The following is a 27189-nucleotide window of genomic DNA, read 5'->3' on the forward strand; positions in this document are numbered from 1 at the left end:
ACGCCCGACACTCGCCCATCCCGACGCCCGACACTCGCCCATCCCGACGCCCGACACTCGCCCATCCCGACGCCCGACACTCGCCCATCCCGACGCCCGACACTCGCCCATCCCGACGCCCGACACTCGCCCATCCCGACGCCCGACACTCGCCCATCCCGACGCCCGACATTCGCCCATCCCGACGCCCGACACTCGCCCATCCCGACGCCCGACACTCGCCCATCCCGACGCCCGACACTCGCCCATCCCGACACTCGCCCATCCCGACGCCCGACACTCGCCCATCCCGACGCCCGACACTCGCCCATCCCGACGCCCGACACTCGCCCATCCCGACGCCCGACACTCGCCCATCCCGACGCCCGACACCCGCCCATCCCGACGCCCGACACCCGCCCATCCCGACGCCCGACACCCGCCCATCCCGACGCCCGACACCCGCCCATCCCGAGGCCCGACACCCGCCCATCCCGAGGCCCGACACCCGCCCATCCCGAGGCCCGACACCCGCCCATCCCGAGGCCCGACACCCGCCCATCCCGAGGCCCGACACCCGCCCATCCCGAGGCCCGACACCCGCCCATCCCGAGGCCCGACACCCGCCCATCCCGAGTCCCGACACCCGCCCATCCCGAGGCCCGACACCCGCCCATCCCGAGGCCCGACACCCGCCCATCCCGAGGCCCGACACCCGCCCATCCCGAGGCCCGACACCCGCCCATCCCGAGGCCCGACACCCGCCCATCCCGAGGCCCGACACCCGCCCATCCCGAGGCCCGACACCCGCCCATCCCGAGGCCCGACACCCGCCCATCCCGAGGCCCGACACCCGCCCATCCCGAGGCCCGACACCCGCCCATCCCGAGGCCCGACACCCGCCCATCCCGAGGCCCGACACCCGCCCATCCCGAGGCCCGACACCCGCCCATCCCGAGGCCCGACACCCGCCCATCCCGAGGCCCGACACCCGCCCATCCCGAGGCCCGACACCCGCCCATCCCGAGGCCCGACACCCGCCCATCCCGAGGCCCGACACCCGCCCATCCCGAGGCCCGACACCCGCCCATCCCGAGGCCCGACACCCGCCCATCCCGAGGCCCGACACCCGCCCATCCCGAGGCCCGACACCCGCCCATCCCGAGGCCCGACACCCGCCCATCCCGAAGCCCGACAGCCGCCCATCCCGAGGCCCGACAGCCGCCCATCCCGAGGCCCGACAGCCGCCCATCCCGAGGCCCGACACCCGCCCATCCCGAGGCCCGACACCCGCCCATCCCGAGGCCCGACACCCGCCCATCCCGAGGCCCGACACCCGCCCATCCCGAGGCCCGACACCCGCCCATCCCGAGGCCCGACACCGCCCATCCCGAGGCCCGACACCCGCCCATCCCGAGGCCCGACACCCGCCCATCCCGAGGCCCGACACCCGCCCATCCCGAGGCCCGACACCCGCCCATCCCGAGGCCCGACACCCGCCCATCCCGAGGCCCGACACCCGCCCAGCCCGAGGCCCGACACCCGCCCAGCCCGAGGCCCGACACCCGCCCAGCCCGAGGCCCGACACCCGCCCAGCCCGAGGCCCGACACCCGCCCAGCCCGAGGCCCGACACCCGCCCAGCCCGAGGCCCGACACCCGCCCAGCCCGAGGCCCGACACCCGCCCAGCCCGAGGCCCGACACCCGCCCAGCCCGAGGCCCGACACCCGCCCAGCCCGAGGCCCGACACCCGCCCAGCCCGAGGCCCGACACCCGCCCAGCCCGAGGCCCGACACCCGCCCAGCCCGAGGCCCGACACCCGCCCAGCCCGACACCCGCCCAGCCCGAGGCCCGACACCCGCCCAGCCCGAGGCCCGACACCCGCCCAGCCCGAGGCCCGACACCCGCCCAGCCCGAGGCCCGACACCCGCCCAGCCCGAGGCCCGACACCCGCCCAGCCCGACACCCGCCCAGCCCGAGGCCCGACACCCGCCCAGCCCGAGGCCCGACACCCGCCCAGCCCGAGGCCCGACACCCGCCCAGCCCGAGGCCCGACACCCGCCCAGCCCGAGGCCCGACACCCGCCCAGCCCGAGGCCCGACACCCGCCCAGCCCGAGGCCCGACACCCGCCCAGCCCGAGGCCCGACACCCGCCCAGCCCGAGGCCCGACACCCGCCCAGCCCGAGGCCCGACACCCGCCCAGCCCGAGGCCCGACAACCGCCCGGCCCGACACCCGCCCAGCCCGAGGCCCGACACCCGCCCAGCCCGAGGCCCAACATTCACCCAGTCCGACGCCCGACACGCGCCCAGCCCGATTCAGCCAGCCAGATACCCCAAGACCCAAAATTTCCGCATGAGCTCAATGGATCTTTGAGTGGTCTCCCCAATGTATGTCTTGCCCACTACAATTCCTGTGGCATGCGAGATGGGGGAATTGCTGCCCATGTATATGTTGCTCAGGCTGTGAATTGGGCGTCGAGCTGGGTGAGTTGGGTGTCGGGCTGGGTGAGTTGGGTGTCGGGCTGGGTGAGTTGGGTGTCGGGCTGGGTGAGTTGGGTGTCGGGCTGGGTGAGTTGGGTGTCGGGCTGGGTGAGTTGGGTGTCGGGCTGGGTGAGTTGGGTGTCGGGCTGGGTGAGTTGGGTGTCGGGCTGGGTGAGTTGGGTGTCGGGCTGGGTGAGTTGGGTGTCGGGCTGGGTGAGTTGGGTGTCGGGCTGGGTGAGTTGGGTGTCGGGCTGGGTGAGTTGGGTGTCGGGCTGGGTGAGTTGGGTGTCGGGCTGGGTGAGTTGGGTGTCGGGCTGGGTGAGTTGGGTGTCGGGCTGGGTGAGTTGGGTGTCGGGCTGGGTGAGTTGGGCGCCGGGCTGGGTGAGTTGGGCGCCGGGCTGGGTGAGTTGGGCGTCGGGCTGGGTGAGTTGGGCGTCGGGCTGGGTGAGTTGGGCGTCGGGCTGGGTGAGTTGGGCGTCGGGCTGGGTGAGTTGGGTGTCGGGCTGGGTGAGTTGGGCGCCGGGCTGGCTGGGTGAGTTGAGCGCCGGGCTGGGTGAGTTGGGTGTCGGGCTGGCTGGGTGAGATGGGCGTCGGGATGGGTGAGATGGGCGTCGGGCTGGGTGAGATGAGCGTCGGGCTGAGTGAGTTGGGCGTCGGGCTGGGTGAGTTGGGCGTCGGGCTGGGTGAGTTGGGCGTCGGGCTGGGTGAGTTGGGCGTCGGGCTGAGTGAGTTGGGTGTCGGGCTGGGTGAGTTGGGTGTCGGGCTGGGTGAGTTGGGCGTCGGGCTGGCTGGGTGAGTTGGGCGTCGGGCTGGGTGAATTGGGCGTCGGGCTGGGTGAGTTGGGCGTCGGGCTGGGTGAGTTGGGCGTCGGGCTGGGTGACTTGGGCGTCGGGCTGGGCGAGTTGGGCGTCGGGCTGGGTGACTTGGGCGTCGGGCTGGGTGATCAGATGTTGGTCTTGGGGTTTGGTGTTGAAATGGCTAGATTCAGCATGTGCTGGGAATCAGTTATAAAACATGGGTCTCCGTTGCATCAGCGTGTTTTGAAGACAGCTACCAACTCTGGAACAACCTCCTCAGTGGAAGTTTGCACCTCACACATCCTGCTGTGGACTGATGGTGCCATTTGCATTTCTGAACAAATCTCTGCACCAACAAAAACTGATGTTTGAAATTTTCTCATGTGCTCTTGGCCTCTGGTTAAATCAGGCAAACAGAATTAGCTTTTGGTTGGGATGGCTTCACCAACATTAAGTAGTTAGTAGATTTCCGGTCATCCAGCTGTCAGTGAAGAAATCATGAGATACTCGTGGTTAGGTGGCATTCTCCATGTCACTTGAAGTAATAGTACAATAATTGGGTGCAATCCCTCCTTTTTCATTTCTTGTTAAGTCAGATCTTAATTACTCATTTAGTATCTCAGCCAAGTCCTCTGCATTCATGTATAAATTCCAATTTTTGGTTTCTAATCCACCTAATTCTTCCTTTTATCTCCCTTTCAGTACTTACAATTGTCTTCTCATACTTTCTCTTTTTTTTAGCTTCTCACTTAATGTTCCATATCCAATCTTGTTCTCACATGTATCATGAGCCTGACCTTTGGCACACATATCATTTTCTGCTTCACATACTGTCTTCGGTCATTTGTTCATTCAGGTACTGTGGCTTTGTTTATCCTTTCCTATGTTGCCTTGTGGGAATATCGCCCAACTGTACCTAAACTTGCTCCTCTTTAAAGGCAGCCCATTGTTCAGTTTTGCATGACAGTGTTTGATTCTAATTTACCTGGGGCAGAATCCATTCTCACCTTATTGAAACTGACTTTACACGAAGATGATGCTGCCAAAGCTGGAGTGAAAAAGAAGGTAGTTGAGAGACTGGATGGACAAAAAATTGAGTGAGGAGGTATTAGAAAGGCTGTCTGCAAAGTTGATAAGCCACCAAGATTGGATCAGATGCATCTGAGGGTACTGTGGGAAGTAAGACCAGAAATTGTGGAGGTACTGCCCCAATTAATTATTTTTACTTTGGATTCCTCTTATTCTTTTCCATAGCGAACATACTATAATAACCCTAAACGTTCCCCTACTGACACTTGATCCAGTTTCCCTACCTCATTCCACAGATCCAGATTCAGCAATCCCTCCTTTTTCATTGCGATGGAAACATAGTAATCTAGAAAATTGTCTTGAACATACTTCAGAAAGCCTTCCCCATCTCTTCCCTTTATAGCAGAGCTATCCTAAGTTATATTAATTATCCAAGTTCATCTCCGTGTAATGTCCTTACTAATTTGTTCCTCTGTATCTTTCCAACTAGTTAGTGGTTGATGTAATATATTCATGAAATGTAATTATACCTCTATTGTTTCTTAGTTCTAATCAAATAGATCCTGTCCTTGACCCCTTGAGGACATCCCCCTACAGCCTTGTACTATTCTCCTTAGTCAGTATTGCCACCTCTCCACTTTTCTTTTCTTCCCTATCTCTCCTGAAAACCCAGGAATATTTGGTACTCTGCCCTCTCCTTGTTTGAGCCAGGACTCTGTTAGCCCCATGACATCACATTCCTACATGGCTATTTGTGCCTGCAACACACCAACCTTATTTAGCACATTCTGTGTTTTCACAAATATACTTAGAAAATCTAATTCAGACCCTACTGCACTTCCTCTTACTCCAACTTCACATAGTACCTTACTATTACTTATTCTAGTAGCATGTCTCCCCAATCTTTGTGTACCTTGTTTTTCCTCTCTAAAGTTATCTGCTTATTCCCATGCTCCTGCCAACTTACTTTAACCCTCCGCAATAGCACTCGCAAACTGCACTGCAGGGACATTGGTCCTGGCTCTGCTCAGTTGCAACCTGTCCAGCCTGTATAGATCCCATCTGCCCCTGTACCAATCCCAATATCTCAAGAATCTAAAGCTCTCCCTCCTCTATCAACTCTCTAGCCACACATTCATCTGCTCTATCCTCCTATTTCTACACTCACTAATGTGTGGCACCAGGAATAATGTGGAGATTATTACCTTTGAGCTCCTGCTTGCTAGTTTTGATGCAAGCTCCCTCGTATTGCCTGCAGGACCTCACCACTCTTTCTGTCTATATCATTGGTATCAATTTGGACCATAATAACTGCTGGTTGTTCACACTCCCCCACATCGCCAGAGTGTTCAGTAGCCATTGGGTAATACCTGCAGCCACAGAAATGCACGTCAGTTCCTCTAACCATAGAATCCACCATTACCAGTTGTCTCCCAATCATCCTGCTGACCTGCTCCACAGCTAAGCCAGAACAGGTGTCATGAACCCGACCCTGGCTGCAGTCCCAAAGGAATCGTCCCTCTGTTTTCTTGATGCCCGCAATTTGTCTTGTTTGGCAAAATTATTGCTTGTGATAAAAGCAAATTACTGCAGATGCTGAATCTGAAACCAAAAGAGAAAACGCTGGAAAATCTCAGCAGGTCTGGCAGCATCTGTAAGGAGAGAAAAGAGCTGATGTTTCGAGTCCAGATAACTCTTTGTCAAAGCGCTCTTGGTATGGTCATGGTCCAGGGGGAGGTAGGAGGAAGTATCTGAGAGTTAGCGCTGAGCCTCTGCGAGGTAGAGGTCAGTACACCAGACGACAACAGCACCCCCTTTGTCAGCAGGTTTGATGACAACGTCAGAGTTGGACCTGAGGAAGCGAAGTGCGGAAAGTTCGGAAGAAGAGAATTTGGAATGGGTGAGGTGGGTCAGAATAATTGAGATGGCCAATGTCCCGACGACAGTTCCCAATGAAAAGATCGAGGGCAGGTAATTGTCCCGGTGGAGGCAGAATGTTGGGGGCACGTGAAAGGATCTGTGGAATGGGGGGAGGACACTTGCCCAAAGAAGTGGGCACAGAGACGAAGGCAACGGAAGGAGAGTTCAACATCATGTCGAGCCCGGAATTCATTGAGGTGGGGGCGTAGGGTACGAAACTAAGTCCTTTGCTGAGGACAGCACACTCAGTCTCAGAGAGGGGAAGGTCGGAGGGTATGGTGAAGACCCCGCAAGGGCTGGGACTAGAAGAGATGGAGTTCGAGGGATTGGGATTGGTGGAGGGCCTGGGAAGGGCAATGGTGTTGATAAGTTGTTGAAGCTAGCGTTCCTTTACATCTGCAAGAAACAGGAAAAGTTTTTTGTTAAACATTGAATGATGCGGAGGATGAAATGAAACTACTTGGATGACTACTTGGAGATGAACATGGATAATTAATATAACTTGGGATAGCTTTGTTATAAAGGGAAGAGATGGGGAAGGCTTTCTGAAGTATGTTCAAGAGAATTTTCTAGATTACTATTGCTTGTGAGGTGTTCTCTGAATGTTCTGGCCAGCTGCCATCCCTCAACAAACATTTACAATTCGATATCCACCTGATAATGTGGAGGTGTCCTGTCTTCAAAAAGGACAAATCCAAACTACCCAGGAACTCCCTCAACAATCTGCTCCCAATCATTAGTAAAATAGTGAAATGTATCATGTCAGCAGTGTAATCAAGCAGTGTACACTGATGTCCAGTTTAGGTTCCACCAGGACCACTTGGCTCCACACCTCATTATATTCTTGGTCAAAACAGGGAGAAAGCTGATTCCCAAGGTGAGGTAAGAGTGGTGACTGCCTTTGATATCACTCTCCCCTTCTCCCTTCCTCTCTCTCCTACCCCACTCCCCCATCTCTGCCTCTCTCTTCCTCCTCTCAATCCCTCTCTTTCCTCCTTGCTCAATCCCTTTCACCCATTCTCCCTCTTAGCCATCCCATCATCCTCATTCCTTGCCATTTGCTTCCATCCCTCTCTCCTGCCCTCCCTCCCTCCCTCTCTTTCACATTCTCTCTCCCTCAGATTCTTGCAGAGTGAACCTATCTGAAGTTCAGTGATACCTTTAAGATAATGAGTGGGGTTTTATGGCCTCACCCATCCTAAAACCATAAAGTCTTGCCCAAAGTCAGTGGACCTTTCCATTGTCCGCTCCTCGCCTGCTCTGATTCCCGTGGTGAGTGGGGCGGTAAAATCCCGGCCAATATGTAATTCAATCTGTCAGTGGCTTCATATAGACTCTTTCCTCTTCAAAGCCCTTCTCCATGGCAAAGTGAATCACATGGGCCTTGTGTCCAGGTAGAAATGCTAATTAGCTATTCCTTAGACTCCCAAGTTTACTCTATCTTTCTATTCATCTAAATAGACAGTTTAAAGTATTATCCATTTACAAAGCACCTTGCAATATTTAAAAATTTAAACCACCCAGGCTTGTGGTGAACAGAATTTAGAACAGGTCACATGACCCCATCCTCCAATTTACCCTAAACTAAAGGTATAGCTCCAAAATATAATAATCTTATAAGACCATGCATTTGTAACAAAACATTCACTCCCCCCTCCAGTGGTGCACAAGGGCAGTAGAATGTACTATCGACAAGATGCACTACAAAACCTTGCTAAGGTTTCTTTGAAAGCATCTTCCAAACCCATGATCTTTACCGCCAAGAAGAACATGGGTGGCAAGTACATGAGAATATGAAGTACAAGTATTCCTCATGCCATCTCAACTTGAAAATATATTGGTTTTCCTTCATCATTGCTGGGTTGAAAATCTAGAAGTCTATCAGCACTGTGGGTATACTACACTCCATGTAGTAAGGATATTATTAAACTAGAAAGAGTACAGAAGAGATTTACTAGGATGCTACCGGGACTTGATGGTTTGAGTTATAACAAGAGGCTGGATAGATTGGGGCTTTTTTCCCCGGAGCGTAGGAGACTTAGGGGATGATCTTATAGAGGTCCATAAAATAATGAGGGGCATAGATCAGTTAGATTGTCAACATCTTTTCCCAAAGGTAGGGGAGTGTAAAACTAGAGGGCATAGGTTTAAAGTGAGAAGGGAGAGATACAAAAGTGTCCAGAGGGGCAATTTGTTCACACACAGGGTGGTGAGTACCTGGAACAAATTGCCAGAGGCAGTAGTAGAGGTGGGTACACTATTGTCTTTTAAAAAGATTTAACAGTTACATGGGTAAGATGGGTATAGAGGGATATGGGCCAAACACAGGCAATTGGGACTAGTTCAGTGGTTAAAAAAAAGGGTGGCATGTATAAGTTGGGCCGAAGGGCCTGTTTCCATGCTGTAAACCTCTACTACTCTATGACTGCAGCATTTAAAGAAGATAGCTCACCACCCTCTCCTCTAGAGCTATTAGGGACAGGCAATAAATGCTGGCTTTGCCAGTGATGCCCACATCTCATGAATGAACAATAAAAGCAACACCACCAAAAATAGTTCCTTAATTTCATTTTATGTTTGATAGATGATCCTACACTGCCGAACCTGCAAAACTTTAAACTTTAAACCTACACTGCCGATCCTGCAAAACAACAGTCAGTATTCTTCAAAAGCAATTAATCCATCTTGGAACATTCTGGGAACTTCTTACGATGTAAAAGGCATTATATAAGTTCAAAGTATTTCCATAAGAAGCCAAAAGGTGCTTTGACAGTTCACACCCCCCACTCTGGACTCTCTGGACTATCTCTCACCACCCCTCTCTTCGTCTCCCCCCAAGATTGATACCGGGTTGATACCGGAGATGACCAGGTAGATACCGGAGATGAGGGGTGTGGCTTATGAGGAGAGATTAAACAGATTGCGTCTGTACCCGTTGGAGTTTAGAAGGATGAGGGGTGATCTTAAAGAGACATATAAGATAATGAAGGGGCTGGATAGGGTAGAGGTGGAGAGATTCTTTCCACTTAGAAGGGAAACCAGAACGAGAGGGCACAGCCTCAAAATAAGGGGGGGCCGGTTCAGAACAGAGTTGAGGGGGAACTTCTTCTCTCAGAGGGTAGTGAATCTCTGGAATTCTCTGCCCATTGAAGTGGTGGAGGCTTCCTCGTTGAATATGTTTAAATCACGGGTAGATAGTTTTCTGATCGATAACGGAATTAGGGGATATGGGGAGCAGGCGGGTAAGTGGAACTGATTCGCTTCAGATCAGCCATGATCTTGTTGAATGGCGGGGCAGGCTCGAAGGGCCAGATGGCCTACTCCTGCTCCTATTTCTTATGTTCTTATGTTCTTAAGATGTCTATTCACGCGTGCACCCCTAGTTCTCTGCTACTTTCTCCTTTAAACATCTCACCTTATTCCACCCTCTCAACTCTCATTAAAAATTCTCATTTTCTCCTGCCCACACAAATACAATTAAAATAAAATTTCACTGAGATGTCTTTCCTGCTTTCCTCGCAAAGCGTCAGCACTAAATTACTTCACACCTCGGTGATTTCAACATCTATCTCAAATCTTTCCACTGAGTTAACTGCCTGCTTACCTTTCCTTAATCACCCCCTCCTTGTAAATTTCCTGAGTGATATTTACAACCATCCCCTTGACCTTGCCATTTCATTAGCATTGCCACTCCCATCATAAGGCCATCTCTGATCACTTCCTTATATCACTCTCCTCTCACATTCCCTTCCAAGCCCCAACCCTACCTTTTTCAGTGTCTGGCCCTGGAGAAAACTACCCACCATTCACTTATAATTGCCCTTTCAAAATCCAAACTGTATAGTCTTTGAGCCTCTGTTCACCAAAGCATTTTTGCACCAATTGATTTTGTTAACCACACTCACCTTTGATGCCCTACTGCCCAATAAAACCATTACTTTCTCTCACCATGGCTGTTTCCCTGGTATTGCTGTGATCTACGTTCCCTTAAGAATGAGACACACAGGCATGATCAGAAATGGTGGGCAACTGGTTTAACCATTTGCTTCCATATCTGGCTGAACCACAAAAAGAAAATATGGTCTTGCTCTTGTCTGCTAAAACTGTTCTCTATTTTAGGATCATCATAGAATGCAAAAATAACCCTTTTCTCTACTGCAAGTTACTTTGCCCTTCTTCCCCCTCTTTTTCCAACAACTTTATTTATCATCTTCTGATGCTAGTCCAGAAATGACCAGATTTATTGAGTTTATGAGATTTAGGTTGCTATTCCATTAATATGACCATGACGATCTTGTATGCTGATTGACAACTGAGATGCAATTTCTGATAATCAGAAGAAAGAAAGACTGCCTAAAGGTGTGCGACTCTACCACAGTGCAACCCCCAACTCTACCACATTGCAACCTCCTCCTCTACCACAGTTGCAGCTCCCAACTCTACCACAGCACAATCCCCTACTCTACCACATTGCAACCCCCAACTCTACTGCAATGCAATCCTTTACTCTACCGCAGTGTGATCCTCTACCACAGTGTGATCCTCTACTCTCCCACAGTGTGATCCTCTACTCTCCCACAGTGCAATCCCCTACGCTACCACAGTGCGATCCCCTACTCTCCCACAGTGTGATCCTCTACTCTCCCACAGTGCAATCCCCTACGCTACCACAGTGCGATCCCCTACTCTATCACAGTGCGATCCCCTACTCTACCACAGTGCAATCCCCTACTCTACCACAGTGCGATCCCCTACTCTACCATAGTGCGATCCCCTCGTCTACCACAGTGCAATCCCCTACTCTACCACAGTGCGATCCCCTACTCTACCACAGTGCGATCCCCTACTCTACCACAGTGCGATCCCCTACTCTACCACAGTGCGATCCCCTACTCTACCACAGTGCGATCCCCTACTCTACCACAGTGCGATCCCCTACTCTACCACAGTGCAATCCCCTACTCTACCACAGTGCGATCCCCTACTCTACCACAGTGCACCCCCTACTCTACCACAGTGCGATCCCCTACTCTACCACAGTGCGATCCTCTACTCTCCCACAATGCGATCCCCTACTCGACCACAGTGCGATCCTCTACTCTCCCACAGTGCACCCCCTACTCTACCACAGTGCAATCCCCTACTCTACCACAGTGCAATCCCCTACTCTACCACAGTGCAATCCCCTACTCTACCACAGTGCACCCCCTACTCTACCACAGTGCGATCCCCTACTCTACCACAGTGCGATCCCCTACTCTACCACAGTGCGATCCCCTACTCTACCACAGTGCAACCCCCTACTCTACCACAGTGCGATCCCCTACTCTACCACAGTGCGATCCCCTACTCTACCACAGTGCGATCCCCTACTCTACCACAGTGCGATCCCCTACTCTACCACAGTGCGATCCCCTACTCTACCACAGTGCGATCCCCTACTCTACCACAGTGCGATCCCCTACTCTACCACAGTGCATCCCCTACTCTACCACAGTGCGATCCCCTACTCTACCACAGTGCACCCCCTACTCTACCACAGTGCAATCCCCTACTCTACCACAGTGCAACCCCCTACTCTACCACAGTGCAATCCCCTACTCTACCACAGTGCAACCCCCTACTCTCCCACAGTGCAATCCCCTACTCTACCACAGTGCGATCCCCTACTCTACCACAGTGCAATCCCCTACTCTACCACAGTGCGATCCCCTACTCTACCACAGTGCGATCCCCTACTCTACCACAGTGCAACCCCTTAGTTTACCACAACGCAACCCACTACTGTACCACAGTATAACCCCCTACTCTACTACAGTGCAACCCCCCCCCGCTCTACCACAGTGCAATCCCCTACTCTACCACAGTGCGATCCCCTACTCTACCACAGTGCGATCCCCTACTCTACCACAGTGCGATCCCCTACTCTACCACAGTGCGATCCCCTACTCTACCACAGTGCGATCCCCTACTCTACCACAGTGCGATCCCCTACTCTACCACAGTGCGATCCCCTACTCTACCACAGTGCGATCCCCTACTCTACCACAGTGCGATCCCCTACTCTACCACAGTGCGATCCCCCACTCTACCACAGTGCAATCCCCCACTCTACCACAGTGCAACCCCCTACTCTACCACAGTGCACCCCCTACTCTACCACAGTGCGATCCCCTACTCTACCACAGTGCAATCCCCTACTCTACCACAGTGCGATCCCCTACTCTACCACAGTGCGATCCCCTACTCTACCACAGTGCAATCCCCTACTCTACCACAGTGCACCCCCTACTCTACCACAGTGCGATCCCCTACTCTACCACAGTGCAATCCCCTACTCTACCACAGTGCAACCCCCTACTCTGGCACAGTGCAACCCCCTACTCTGGCACAGTGCAACCTCCTACTCTACCACAGTGCAACCCCCTACTCTGGCACAGTGCAACCCCCTACTCTGGCACAGTGCAATCCCCTACTCTGGCACAGTGCAATCCCCTACTCTAACACAGTGCAATCCCCTACTCTACCACAGTGCAATCCCCTACTCTACCACAGTGCGATCCCCTCGTCTACCACAGTGCGATCCCCTACTCTACCACAGTGCGATCCCCTACTCTACCACAGTGCGATCCCCTACTCTACCACAGTGCGATCCCCTACTCTACCACAGTGCGATTCCCTACTCTACCACAGTGCGATCCCCTACTCTACCACAGTGCGATCCCCTACTCTACCACAGTGCGATCCCCTACTCTACCACAGTGCGATCCCCTACTCTACCACAGTGCGATCCCCTACTCTACCACAGTGCGATCCCCTACTCTACCACAGTGCGATCCCCTACTCTACCACAGTGCGATCCCCTACTCTACCACAGTGCGATCCCCTACTCTACCACAGTGCGATCCCCTACTCTACCACAGTGCGATCCCCTACTCTACCACAGTGCGATCCCCTACTCTACCACAGTGCGATCCCCTACTCTACCACAGTGCGATCCCCTACTCTACCACAGTGCGATCCCCTACTCTACCACAGTGCGATCCCCTACTCTACCACAGTGCAATCCCCTACTCTACCACAGTGCAATCCCTACTCTACCACAGTGCGATCCCCTACTCTACCACAGTGCGATCCCCCACTCTACCACAGTGCAATCCCCCACTCTACCACAGTGCAACCCCCCACTCTACCACAGTGCACCCCCTACTCTACCACAGTGCGATCCCCTACTCTACCACAGTGCAATCCCCCACTCTACCACAGTGCAACCCCCCACTCTACCACAGTGCAACCCCCTACTCTACCACAGTGCGATCCCCTACTCTACCACAGTGCGATCCCCTACTCTACCACAGTGCGATCCCCTACTCTACCACAGTGCGATCCCCTACTCTACCACAGTGCGATCCCCTACTCTACCACAGTGCGATCCCCTACTCTACCACAGTGCGATCCCCTACTCTACCACAGTGCGATCCCCTACTCTACCACAGTGCGATCCCCTACTCTACCACAGTGCGATCCCCTACTCTACCACAGTGCGATCCCCTACTCTACCACAGTGCGATCCCCTACTCTACCACAGTGCACCCCCTACTCTACCACAGTGCGATCCCCTACTCTACCACAGTGCACCCCCTACTCTACCACAGTGCGATCCCCTACTCTACCACAGTGCACCCCCTACTCTACCACAGTGCGATCCCCTACTCTACCACAGTGCGATCCCCTACTCTACCACAGTGCGATCCCCTACTCTACCACAGTGCGATCCCCTACTCTACCACAGTGCGATCCCCTACTCTACCACAGTGCACCCCCTACTCTACCACAGTGCAATCCCCTACTCTACCACAGTGCAACCCCCTACTCTACCACAGTGCGATCCCCTACTCTACCACAGTGCAACCCCTTAGTTTACCACAACGCAACCCACTACTGTACCACAGTATAACCCCCTACTCTACTACAGTGCAACCCCCCCCCACTCTACCACAGTGCAACCCCCTACTCTACCACAGTGCAATCCCCTACTCTACCACAGTGCGATCCCCTACTCTACCACAGTGCGATCCCCTACTCTACCACAGTGCGATCCCCTACTCTACCACAGTGCGATCCCCTACTCTACCACAGTGCGATCCCCTACTCTACCACAGTGCGATCCCCTACTCTACCACAGTGCGATCCCCTACTCTACCACAGTGCGATCCCCTACTCTACCACAGTGCGATCCCCCACTCTACCACAGTGCAATCCCCCACTCTACCACAGTGCACCCCCTACTCTACCACAGTGCGATCCCCTACTCTACCACAGTGCAATCCCCCACTCTACCACAGTGCAACCCCCCACTCTACCACAGTGCAACCCCCTACTCTACCACAGTGCGATCCCCTACTCTACCACAGTGCGATCCCCTACTCTACCACAGTGCGATCCCCTACTCTACCACAGTGCGATCCCCTACTCTACCACAGTGCGATCCCCTACTCTACCACAGTGCGATCCCCTACTCTACCACAGTGCGATCCCCTACTCTACCACAGTGCGATCCCCTACTCTACCACAGTGCGATCCCCTACTCTACCACAGTGCGATCCCCTACTCTACCACAGTGCGATCCCCTACTCTACCACAATGCACCCCCTACTCTACCACAGTGCGATCCCCTACTCTACCACAGTGCAATCCCCTACTCTACCACAGTGCAACCCCCTACTCTACCACAGTGCAATCCCCTACTCTACCACAGTGCAACCCCCTACTCTACCACAGTGCAATCCCCTACTCTACCACAGTGCAACCCCCTACTCTCCCACAGTGCAATCCCCTACTCTACCACAGTGCGATCCCCTACTCTACCACAGTGCGATCCCCTACTCTACCACAGTGCAACCCCTTAGTTTACCACAACGCAACCCACTACTGTACCACAGTATAACCCCCTACTCTACTACAGTGCAACCCCCCCCCGCTCTACCACAGTGCAACCCCCTACTCTACCACAGTGCAATCCCCTACTCTACCACAGTGCGATCCCCTACTCTACCACAGTGCGATCCCCTACTCTACCACAGTGCGATCCCCTACTCTACCACAGTGCGATCCCCTACTCTACCACAGTGCGATCCCCTACTCTACCACAGTGCGATCCCCTACTCTACCACAGTGCGATCCCCTACTCTACCACAGTGCGATCCCCTACTCTACCACAGTGCGATCCCCCACTCTACCACAGTGCAATCCCCCACTCTACCACAGTGCAACCCCCTACTCTACCACAGTGCACCCCCTACTCTACCACAGTGCGATCCCCTACTCTACCACAGTGCAATCCCCTACTCTACCACAGTGCGATCCCCTACTCTACCACAGTGCGATCCCCTACTCTACCACAGTGCAATCCCCTACTCTACCACAGTGCACCCCCTACTCTACCACAGTGCGATCCCCTACTCTACCACAGTGCAATCCCCTACTCTACCACAGTGCAACCCCCTACTCTGGCACAGTGCAACCCCCTACTCTGGCACAGTGCAACCCCCTACTCTACCACAGTGCAACCCCCTACTCTGGCACAGTGCAACCCCCTACTCTGGCACAGTGCAATCCCCTACTCTGGCACAGTGCAACCCCCTACTCTGGCACAGTGCAACCCCCTACTCTGGCACAGTGCAACCCCCTACTCTGGCACAGTGCAACCCCATACTCTGGCACAGTGCAACCCCCTACTCTGGCACAGTGCAACCCCCTACTCTGGCACAGTGCGATCCCCTACTCTACCACAGTGCGATCCCCCACTCTACCACAGTGCAATCCCCCACTCTACCACAGTGCAACCCCCTACTCTACCACAGTGCGATCCCCTACTCTACCACAGTGCGATCCCCTACTCGACCACAGTGCGATCCCCTACTCTACCACAGTGCAACCCCCTACTCTACCACAGTGCAACCCCCTACTCTACCACAGTGCGATCCCCTACTCTACCACAGTGCAATCCCCTACTCTACCACAGTGCAATCCCCTACTCTACCACAGTGCGATCCCCTGCTCTACCACAGTGCACCCCCTACTCTACCACAGTGCGATCCCCTACTCTACCACAGTGCAACCCCTTAGTTTACCACAACGCAACCCACTACTCTACCACAGTATAACCCCCTACTCTACTACAGTGCAACCCCCCCTCCCCCACTCTACCACAGTGCAACCCCCTACTCTACCACAGTGCAACCCCCTACTCTACCACAGTGCGATCCCCTACTCTACCACAGTGCAACCCCCTACTCTACCACAGTGCGATCCCCTACTCTACCACAGTGCAACCCCCTACTCTACCACAGTGCGATCCCCTACTCTACCACAGTGCGATCCCCTACTCTACCACAGTGCGATCCCCTACTCTACCACAGTGCGATCCCCTACTCTACCACAGTGCAACCCCCTACTCTACCACAGTGCGATCCCCTACTCTACCACAGTGCGATCCCCTACTCTACCACAGTGCGATCCCCTACTCTACCACAGTGCAACCCCTACTCTACCACAGTGCGATCCCGTACTCTACCACAGTGCAACCCCCTACTCTACCACAGTGCAACCCCTACTCTACCACAGTGCGATCCCCTACTCTACCACAGTGCAACCCCCTACTCTACCACAGTGCAATCCCCTACTCTACCACAGTGCAACCCCCTACTCTTCCACAGTGCGATCCCCTACTCTACCACAGTGCGATCCCCTACTCTACCACAGTGCGATCCCCTACTCTACCACAGTGCGATCCCCTTCTCTACCACAGTGCAACCCCCTACTCTACCACAGTGCAATCCCCTACTCTACCACAGTGCAACCCCCTACTCTACCACAGTGCGATCCCCTACTCTACCACAGTGCAATCCCCTACTCTACCACAGTGCAACCCCCTACTCTACCACAGTGCGATCCCCTACTCTACCACAGTGCAATCCCCTACTCTACCACAGTGCAATCCCCCACTCTACCACAGTGCAACCCCCTACTCTACCACAGTGCAACCCCCTACTCTACCACAGTGCAACCCCCTACTCTACCACAGTGCAATCCCCTACTCTACCACAGTGCAACCCCCTACTCTACCACAGTGCGATCCCCTACTCTACCACAGTGCGATCCCCTACTCTACCACAGTGCAATCCCCTACTCTACCACAGTGCAATCCCCCACTCTACCACAGTGCAACCCCCTACTCTACCACAGTGCAATCCCCTACTCTACCACAGTGCAATCCCCTACTCTACCACAGTGCAATCCCCTACTCTACCACAGTGCAACCCCCTACTCTACCACAGTGCGATCCCCTACTCTACCACAGTGCAATCCCCTACTCTACCACAGTGCAATCCCCTACTCTACCACAGTGCGATCCCCTACTCTACCACAGTGCAATCCCCTACTCTACCACAGTGCAACCCCCTACTCTACCACAGTGCGATCCCCTACTCTACCACAGTGCAATCCCCTACTCTACCACAGTGCGATCCTCTACTCTACCACAGTGCGATCCCCTACTCTACCACAGTGCGATCCCCTACTCTACCACAGTGCGATCCCCTACTCTACCACAGTGCAACCCCCTGCTCTACCACAGTGCAACCCCCTACTCTACCACAGTGCAACCCCCTACTCTACCACAGTGCAACCCCCTACTCTACCACAGTGCGATCCCCTACTCTACCACAGTGCAACCCCCTACTCTACCACAGTGCAATCCCCTACTCTACCACAGTGCGATCCCCTACTCTACCACAGTGCAATCCCCTACTCTGGCACAGTGCGATCCCCTACTCTACCACAGTGCGATCCCCTACTCTACCACAGTGCAACCCCCTACTCTACCACAGTGCGATCCCCTACTCTACCACAGTGCAACCCCCTACTCTACCACAGTGCAATCCCCTACTCTACCACAGTGCGATCCCCTACTCTACCACAGTGCAACCCCCTACTCTACCACAGTGCGATCCCCTACTCTACCACAGTGCAACCCCCTACTCTACCACAGTGCAATCCCCTACTCTACCACAGTGCAATCCCCTACTCTACCACAGTGCGATCCCCTGCTCTACCACAGTGCACCCCCTACTCTACCACAGTGCGATCCCCTACTCTACCACAGTGCAACCCCCTACTCTACCACAGTGCAACCCCCTACTCTACCACAGTGCGATCCCCTACTCTACCACAGTGCAACCCCCTACTCTACCACAGTGCAATCCCCTACTCTACCACAGTGCAATCCCCTACTCTACCACAGTGCGATCCCCTGCTCTACCACAGTGCACCCCCTACTCTACCACAGTGCGATCCCCTACTCTACCACAGTGCAACCCCTTAGTTTACCACAACGCAACCCACTACTCTACCACAGTATAACCCCCTACTCTACTACAGTGCAACCCCCCCTCCCCCACTCTACCACAGTGCAACCCCCTACTCTACCACAGTGCAACCCCCTACTCTACCACAGTGCGATCCCCTACTCTACCACAGTGCAACCCCCTACTCTACCACAGTGCGATCCCCTACTCTACCACAGTGCAACCCCCTACTCTACCACAGTGCGATCCCCTACTCTACCACAGTGCGATCCCCTACTCTACCACAGTGCGATCCCCTACTCTACCACAGTGCGATCCCCTACTCTACCACAGTGCAACCCCCTACTCTACCACAGTGCGATCCCCTACTCTACCACAGTGCGATCCCCTACTCTACCACAGTGCGATCCCCTACTCTACCACAGTGCAACCCCTACTCTACCACAGTGCGATCCCGTACTCTACCACAGTGCAACCCCCTACTCTACCACAGTGCAACCCCTACTCTACCACAGTGCGATCCCCTACTCTACCACAGTGCAATCCCCTACTCTACCACAGTGCAACCCCCTACTCTGGCACAGTGCAACCCCCTACTCTGGCACAGTGCAACCCCCTACTCTACCACAGTGCAACCCCCTACTCTGGCACAGTGCAACCCCCTACTCTGGCACAGTGCAATCCCCTACTCTGGCACAGTGCAACCCCCTACTCTGGCACAGTGCAACCCCCTACTCTGGCACAGTGCAACCCCCTACTCTGGCACAGTGCAACCCCCTACTCTGGCACAGTGCAACCCCCTACTCTGGCACAGTGCAACCCCCTACTCTGGCACAGTGCGATCCCCTACTCTACCACAGTGCGATCCCCCACTCTACCACAGTGCAATCCCCCACTCTACCACAGTGCAACCCCCTACTCTACCACAGTGCGATCCCCTACTCTACCACAGTGCGATCCCCTACTCGACCACAGTGCGATCCCCTACTCTACCACAGTGCAATCCCCTACTCTACCACAGTGCAATCCCCTACTCTACCACAGTGCGATCCCCTACTCTACCACAGTGCGATCCCCTACTCTACCACAGTGCGATCCCCTACTCTACCACAGTGCGATCCCCTACTCTACCACAGTGCGATCCCCTTCTCTACCACAGTGCAACCCCCTACTCTACCACAGTGCAATCCCCTACTCTACCACAGTGCAACCCCCTACTCTACCACAGTGCGATCCCCTACTCTACCACAGTGCAATCCCCTACTCTACCACAGTGCAACCCCCTACTCTACCACAGTGCGATCCCCTACTCTACCACAGTGCAATCCCCTACTCTACCACAGTGCAATCCCCCACTCTACCACAGTGCAACCCCCTACTCTACCACAGTGCAACCCCCTACTCTACCACAGTGCAACCCCCTACTCTACCACAGTGCAATCCCCTACTCTACCACAGTGCAACCCCCTACTCTACCACAGTGCGATCCCCTACTCTACCACAGTGCGATCCCCTACTCTACCACAGTGCAATCCCCTACTCTACCACAGTGCAATCCCCCACTCTACCACAGTGCAACCCCCTACTCTACCACAGTGCAATCCCCTACTCTACCACAGTGCAATCCCCTACTCTACCACAGTGCAATCCCCTACTCTACCACAGTGCAACCCCCTACTCTACCACAGTGCGATCCCCTACTCTACCACAGTGCAATCCCCTACTCTACCACAGTGCAATCCCCTACTCTACCACAGTGCGATCCCCTACTCTACCACAGTGCAATCCCCTACTCTACCACAGTGCAATCCCCTACTCTACCACAGTGCAACCCCCTACTCTACCACAGTGCGATCCCCTACTCTACCACAGTGCAATCCCCTACTCTACCACAGTGCGATCCTCTACTCTACCACAGTGCGATCCCCTACTCTACCACAGTGCGATCCCCTACTCTACCACAGTGCAACCCCCTACTCTACCACAGTGCGATCCCCTACTCTACCACAGTGCAACCCCCTACTCTACCACAGTGCAATCCCCTACTCTACCACAGTGCAATCCCCTACTCTACCACAGTGCGATCCCCTGCTCTACCACAGTGCACCCCCTACTCTACCACAGTGCGATCCCCCACTCTACCACAGTGCGATCCCCTACTCTACCACAGTGCGATCCCCTACTCTACCACAGTGCGATCCCCTACTCTACCACAGTGCAACCCCTTAGTTTACCACAACGCAACCCACTACTCTACCACAGTATAACCCCCTACTCTACTACAGTGCAACCCCCCCTCCCCCACTCTACCACAGTGCAACCCCCTACTCTACCACAGTGCAACCCCCTACTCTACCACAGTGCGATCCCCTACTCTACCACAGTGCAACCCCCTACTCTACCACAGTGCGATCCCCTACTCTACCACAGTGCAACCCCCTACTCTACCACAGTGCGATCCCCTACTCTACCACAGTGCGATCCCCTACTCTACCACAGTGCGATCCCCTACTCTACCACAGTGCAACCCCCTACTCTACCACAGTGCGATCCCCTACTCTACCACAGTGCGATCCCCTACTCTACCACAGTGCGATCCCCTACTCTACCACAGTGCAACCCCTACTCTACCACAGTGCGATCCCGTACTCTACCACAGTGCAACCCCCTACTCTACCACAGTGCAACCCCTACTCTACCACAGTGCGATCCCCTACTCTACCACAGTGCAACCCCCTACTCTACCACAGTGCAATCCCCTACTCTACCACAGTGCAACCCCCTACTCTTCCACAGTGCGATCCCCTACTCTACCACAGTGCAACCCCCTACTCTACCACAGTGCAATCCCCTACTCTACCACAGTGCAATCCCCTACTCTACCACAGTGCACCCCCTACTCTACCACAGTGCGATCCCCTACTCTACCACAGTGCAACCCCCTACTCTACCACAGTGCAACCCCCTACTCTACCACAGTGCGATCCCCTACTCTACCACAGTGCAACCCCCTACTCTACCACAGTGCGATCCCCTACTCTACCACAGTGCAACCCCCTACTCTACCACAGTGCGATCCCCTTAGTTTACCACAACGCAACGCACTACTCTACCACAGTGCACCCCCTACTCTACCACAGTGCGATCCCCTACTCTACCACAGTGCAACCCCCTACTCTACCACAGTGCGATCCCCTACTCTACCACAGTGCAACCCCTTAGTTTACCACAACGCAACGCACTACTCTACCACAGTATAACCCCCTACTCTACTACAGTGCAACCCCCCCTCCCCCACTCTACCACAGTGCAATCCCCTACTCTACCACAGTGCAATCCCCGACTCTCCCACAGTGCAACCCCCTACTTTGGCACAGTGCAACCCCCTACTCTACCACAGTGCAACCCCCTACTCTGGCACAGTGCAAACCCCTACTCTGGCACAGTGCAACCCCCTACTCTGGCACAGTGCAACCCCCTACTCTGGCACAGTGCAACCCCCTACTCTGGCACAGTGCAACCCCCTACTCTGGCACAGTGCAACCCCCTACTCTGGCACAGTGCAACCCCCTACTCTGGCACAGTGCAACCCCCTACTCTGGCACAGTGCAACCCCCTACTCTGGCACAGTGCAACCCCCTACTCTGGCACAGTGCAACCCCCTACTCTGGCACAGTGCAACCCCCTACTCTGGCACAGTGCAACCCCCTACTCTGGCACAGTGCAACCCCCTACTCTGGCACAGTGCAATCCTCTACTCTGGCACAGTGCAATCCTCTACTCTACCACAGTGCAATCCCAACTCTACCACAGTGCACCCCCTACTCTACCACTGTGCAATCCTCTACTCTACCACAGTGCGATCCCCTACTCTACCACAGTGCACCCCCTACTCTACCACAGTGCAACCCCCTACTCTACCACAGTGCAACCCCCTACTCTACCACAGTGCGACCCCCTACTCTACCACAGTGCGACCCCCTACTCTACCACAGTGCGATCCCCTACTCTACCACAGTGCACCCCCTACTCTATCACAGTGCCATCCCCTACTCTACCACAGTGCAACCCCCTACTCTACCACAGTGCAACCCCCTACTCTACCACAGTGCAACCCCCTACTCTACCACAGTGCACCCCCTACTCTACCACGGTGCACCCCCTACTCTACCACGGTGCAATCCCCTACTCTACCACGGTGCACCCCCTACTCTACCACAGTGCACCCCCTACTCTACCACAGTGCACCCCCTACTCTACCACAGTGCAATCCCCTACTCTACCACGGTGCACCCCCGACTCTACCACGGTGCACCCCCTACTCTACCACAGTGCACCCCCTATTCTGCCACAATCCGTCCTACCCCCCACCGATCACACCTGCAGAGTGGCAGCAGGAGCCTTTCTCTCCTCCACCGATCGCATCTGCAGAGTGGCAATGCCCCCTCGCTCCCCCACTGATCACATCTGCAGAGTGGCAATGGGCCTCTCTCCCCCCCCCCCCACCCCTCCCCAATTGGGCTGCCCCTTCAGGCCCCGCCCCCAAAAGCCCTGGTGTGCAGTGCCAAGGTGCCTGCTGGGCATCGCCAAGTGCCAGGCTGGCAGTGCCAAAATGCCAGACTGGCAGGTTGGCAGTACCCAAGGGGCACCCCCCCTTGCCCTCAGCCTCTGGTTCCGCCGGCGAGGCCAACACGATTGTTCCCCTTCTTAGGGAGTAGTGTTTTCCTTGCCGGAGAGAACATCTTCTGGCAGGGCCATAAGGGCAAGTGAGCCCAGACGATTGAGCGCCCGGCTCCCAAAACGCATGCATACAAGCATTTCAATATATTTAAATACATTATTCAACCTCTTGCCTATTTCCGGTGAGAGGCTGACTTCACTGGAAATCTGGCTCTCAAAATCGCGAGAATTCGGGCATGATCCTTATTTCTCAGCTCTCGCGCCATTTTACCGGCTCGCTCTGGCCATCAATGGGCGGGGTGAGCCGGTAAAGCTCCGCCCCTGGTGTTATATATCGTCATATACTACTCCAACAATTGACAGTTCCTAATCTACCCAAGCTCTACTTCAACCTTGTGATGCCAAGCATAAGGCACTTTGTGGGCCTGAAGAATATTGGTGTTGCCTCAAGATTCAAATAAATTTTGGCTTTTGCCCCTTTTAATCGTCCCAATTGCTTTTGAAAAACCTCACATTATTTGCACAGTAACTATTGACAACCTCCATCTCGTAGGTTTAATATTTCCAACCAATCTAATATTTTCTGCTTCAACTAATCCTGACCCATTAGGCAAGGTCTGTGACCCTCAATTACTAGATTAGGTAGTTGAGCTGTTTGGCTTCTGTAGGATATAGTAACTACTGCTGACCCGACTGTCTTCAATGTCTCTCCTGTATAGGTCGACAAAATGGCTCTTGAATCACTCAACCTCAAGGGCTGCAGACCTTTTTGAAGGTGTCGAAATGCTTGCTCCCTGTGACTGTGGCCGCTGCTCCTGTATCGAAATCCATTTTAAGACATCTGTCATTTACCTTCAAAGCTATCTCTATAGGGGCACCTTATTGAGTTGCACCTGGTTTCAGGTATATGACTTGGGTCCCTTATCGGGCTCCTCATCCAGTTTTTTTTTAACAGAGTTAAATTAACTGTTGTGGCTCTTTTTGCATGTTCTGTCCTGACTGCTTCATTCTGTACCAAGCTTGTAAATGACCCTTTCTTTTACATCGGTAACATACATAATTTCTGCACCAGTAAGTTTCTTGGGCATGTTCTCCCCCACACCAGAAATAGACTTCCACCCCCCAGTGCTATACATTCCTTCTCGGGATCTGCTGCGCCCTCACCCAGGCTGTTCCTTGCGGTACCTGTTTGCCGCCATAAACAGTTCACCTCATTGGGCGTGCCTTGTAATTTGCTTATGCCCTGCTCATTCATCTGGGCCATCTCCACAACCTTTTCTAAGGAGATTTTGGTCTTAGCCAGCAATTACTTCTGTGTTACAAGACTGTCTATTCCACAGACTAAACGGTTTCTTAACATCTCCCCTAAAGCTGGGCCAAATTCACAGTGCTCTACTAACACTCTCAATCTGGCCCACAAAGCCAGTGATGGTTTCACCTGGCTCCTGGACTGCAGAATGAAATTTATACCTCAACATGACGATTGAAGGTCAGGGTTAAAATAATTTTTGACCAATTTGACTACGTAGTCAAAAGACTTTGGGTGGGATTTTCCAGCCACACTCATGCCCAAAACTGGAAAATCCTGCTCCAGGTCAATGGATCTTTGCATGGTCCACACTCGCTGACTAACAGGAGAGGAAAATTCCCCCTTTCGTGTCTGAAGCATCAGATGATGTTAAACTTCTCACTAGGTTGTACGTATGTGGGCCACAGACTGTGAGTGGTATCACCTTTCATTTTTTTATCTGCTGTGATCTCATTTGCTGCAAAGAAATAATGCAGTCTTTCAATTTCATGCCCCCAGTTGGGTCTGATGGCTCAATCTTTCCAAATAAAGGCATTTTTGAGGTGAATGTACCTTGCTTCTTCATAGTTTTGTCACTTGCTCTCCTCCCCCTCTAGCTGATGACTAATCAAAGTTTTTTCCTCGTCGCCAGGGTAATAACTTCAAAGGCAACTCATCATGGCTTCAAGCTATGAAGTATTTATTACCAACAATACTTATATATGTACAAGCAATGGTCTAACAGAACTGCAATACACATCACTCTAGTCTTCTCCCTGGCTCCAACTGAGATTCTTCCCCAACCCAGGATGTACATCCTTGCACCAAATTGGTTCATTTTCCCACGCTGCCTCTCCATAGGGTCCAGCCCAATCACATGGCCCTTGGTGACCACCCCCTTAAAGGGGCCATGCTAGCCCACCAACCCTACACCATTGCAGTCTCCTACTCTGCCGCAATTGCAGTCCCCTACTCTAACCTCACTGCAGTCTCCTATTTTGCAGCATTGCAATCTCTTGAACAGCCCCATCATTCCTTACTGCACCAAAGTCCCTTATTCTGCCCCAATGTAGTTCTCAATACTACACCATTAGAGTCCCCTACTCTACGCTCATTGCAGCCTCCTACACCACTCCTTTACAGTCTCCTACTCTATCTTATTGTAGTTCATCACTTTAAGTCATTGCAGTCTCCTACTCTAACCCCATCGTAGTCTCTTATTCTACCCTAATTGTATCCTTTTACTCTGCTCCATCACAGTCCCTAGTTTAACCCATTGCAGTTTCCTATCTTATTCCAGTGCGTTCCCCTACTCTCACCCATCATTGACCCCTACATTAACCCAATTGCAGTTCCCTACTTTAACACAACTGCAGCTAATTTACCCCATTGTGATCCTTTACTTGAATCCCATTGCTGTCTCCTATTTTACCCCATCTTAGTCTCATTAACACTCATAAAAAAACTCAAGTTTCCCTTCATTCATCTGATGATTCTAAATTAAGTCCTTCTTATTAAAATCAATATATGCTTGAAAACATGCAGTTTTGCTCTCCACACAAGTCTGATGGTTGGATTCTTACAAGTTCACATCTAACCTGATATCAATAAGCTGACCTAGGAAAATTTGGTGAAAACATCTTTATTTCAGCCTACAGCCATCTGTCAATAACTATGTCAAACAACAACAACTTGCAATTATATAGCACTGATAACAGCGCAAGATACCTTAAGATGTTTCAAACTTAAAGAAGCGAGGGAAATCTAAGTTCTGGAAGTACACAGTAAATGCAATTGATTCACTTAGAACTTTCTTTTTTTCACAGCGGAGACTCCAATTGAAGAGTTCACCCCCACACCAGCGTTCCCAGCTCTGCAATACCTGGAATCTGTGGATGTGGAGGGAGTGGCATGGAAGGCTGGGCTCAGGACGGGAGATTTCCTGATTGAGGTAAACATCAACTCCTCCAATTAAAAGTTAATGGTCACTGAAAACAAACTTTCTTTTCATCTAGGGAGGAAGTGTAGTTGGTGAGCTGTGGTTTTAAAGCATTTTGATGATTCCACAGGGAATTGGCAAAATCGACCCTGGCAATTTGTCATCGTCAATTCTGGCTGAGAGTATTGTCTTTTAACCTGGGATTTTGTTAAGAGTCATTGTTGGGCTGGTATCTTTTTCACCTGGGAGCATAGGCTGGTGGCCTGTTAGCACGGAGTGTTGTCGTTTGTTTTGTTAGCCTGGAGTGTTGTGGGGTATCTTTATATCTTGGAGTGTTCTTTGATGTCTTTCTGCCCTGAGTATTGCCCAGTGTCTTTCTGAAATGTCAATAAAAATCATAAAATATTGCAGCAAGAAGAAAGATATGAAGTGATATTCAAGGTGATAGTAAAGGCTCAGAACAAATACACTCCAAAACTAAAGGATCTGGCACATAAAGCGCTCATGTGGGACTAAGTACAGCAGCGCCCACACACAGATGTAAGAGAGAGCATGACCTGCACTGAGGGGCCAGTATAGTGATGGACAGGGCTGTGTGTAGAAGCAACCATAGAGATAGCTCCTAGTTTGCACCTTTACTGTACTTATGTATATAGATTCGAGTAGTTCATAAATATTTGCTGTTGAATGACCTAAGACTACAAATG

At 53.3% G+C, this 27189-nt stretch overlaps 1 protein-coding gene across 1 annotated transcript in view; it reads left to right on the forward strand.

The window, feature by feature from the left end:
• shank3a (SH3 and multiple ankyrin repeat domains 3a) overlaps positions 1 to 27189 on the forward strand; it is an 832189-nt gene that overhangs the window by 600680 nt on the left and 204320 nt on the right. The window contains exon 15 of the mRNA XM_078235726.1: positions 26370 to 26494. Coding sequence (XP_078091852.1) covers positions 26370 to 26494 — 125 coding nt within the window. The remainder of the gene's footprint in view (positions 1 to 26369; positions 26495 to 27189) is intronic.

This window comes from Mustelus asterias, chromosome 19 (genome assembly GCF_964213995.1).
Source record: "Mustelus asterias chromosome 19, sMusAst1.hap1.1, whole genome shotgun sequence".
In the NCBI taxonomy this organism is placed as follows: Eukaryota; Metazoa; Chordata; class Chondrichthyes; order Carcharhiniformes; family Triakidae; genus Mustelus; species Mustelus asterias.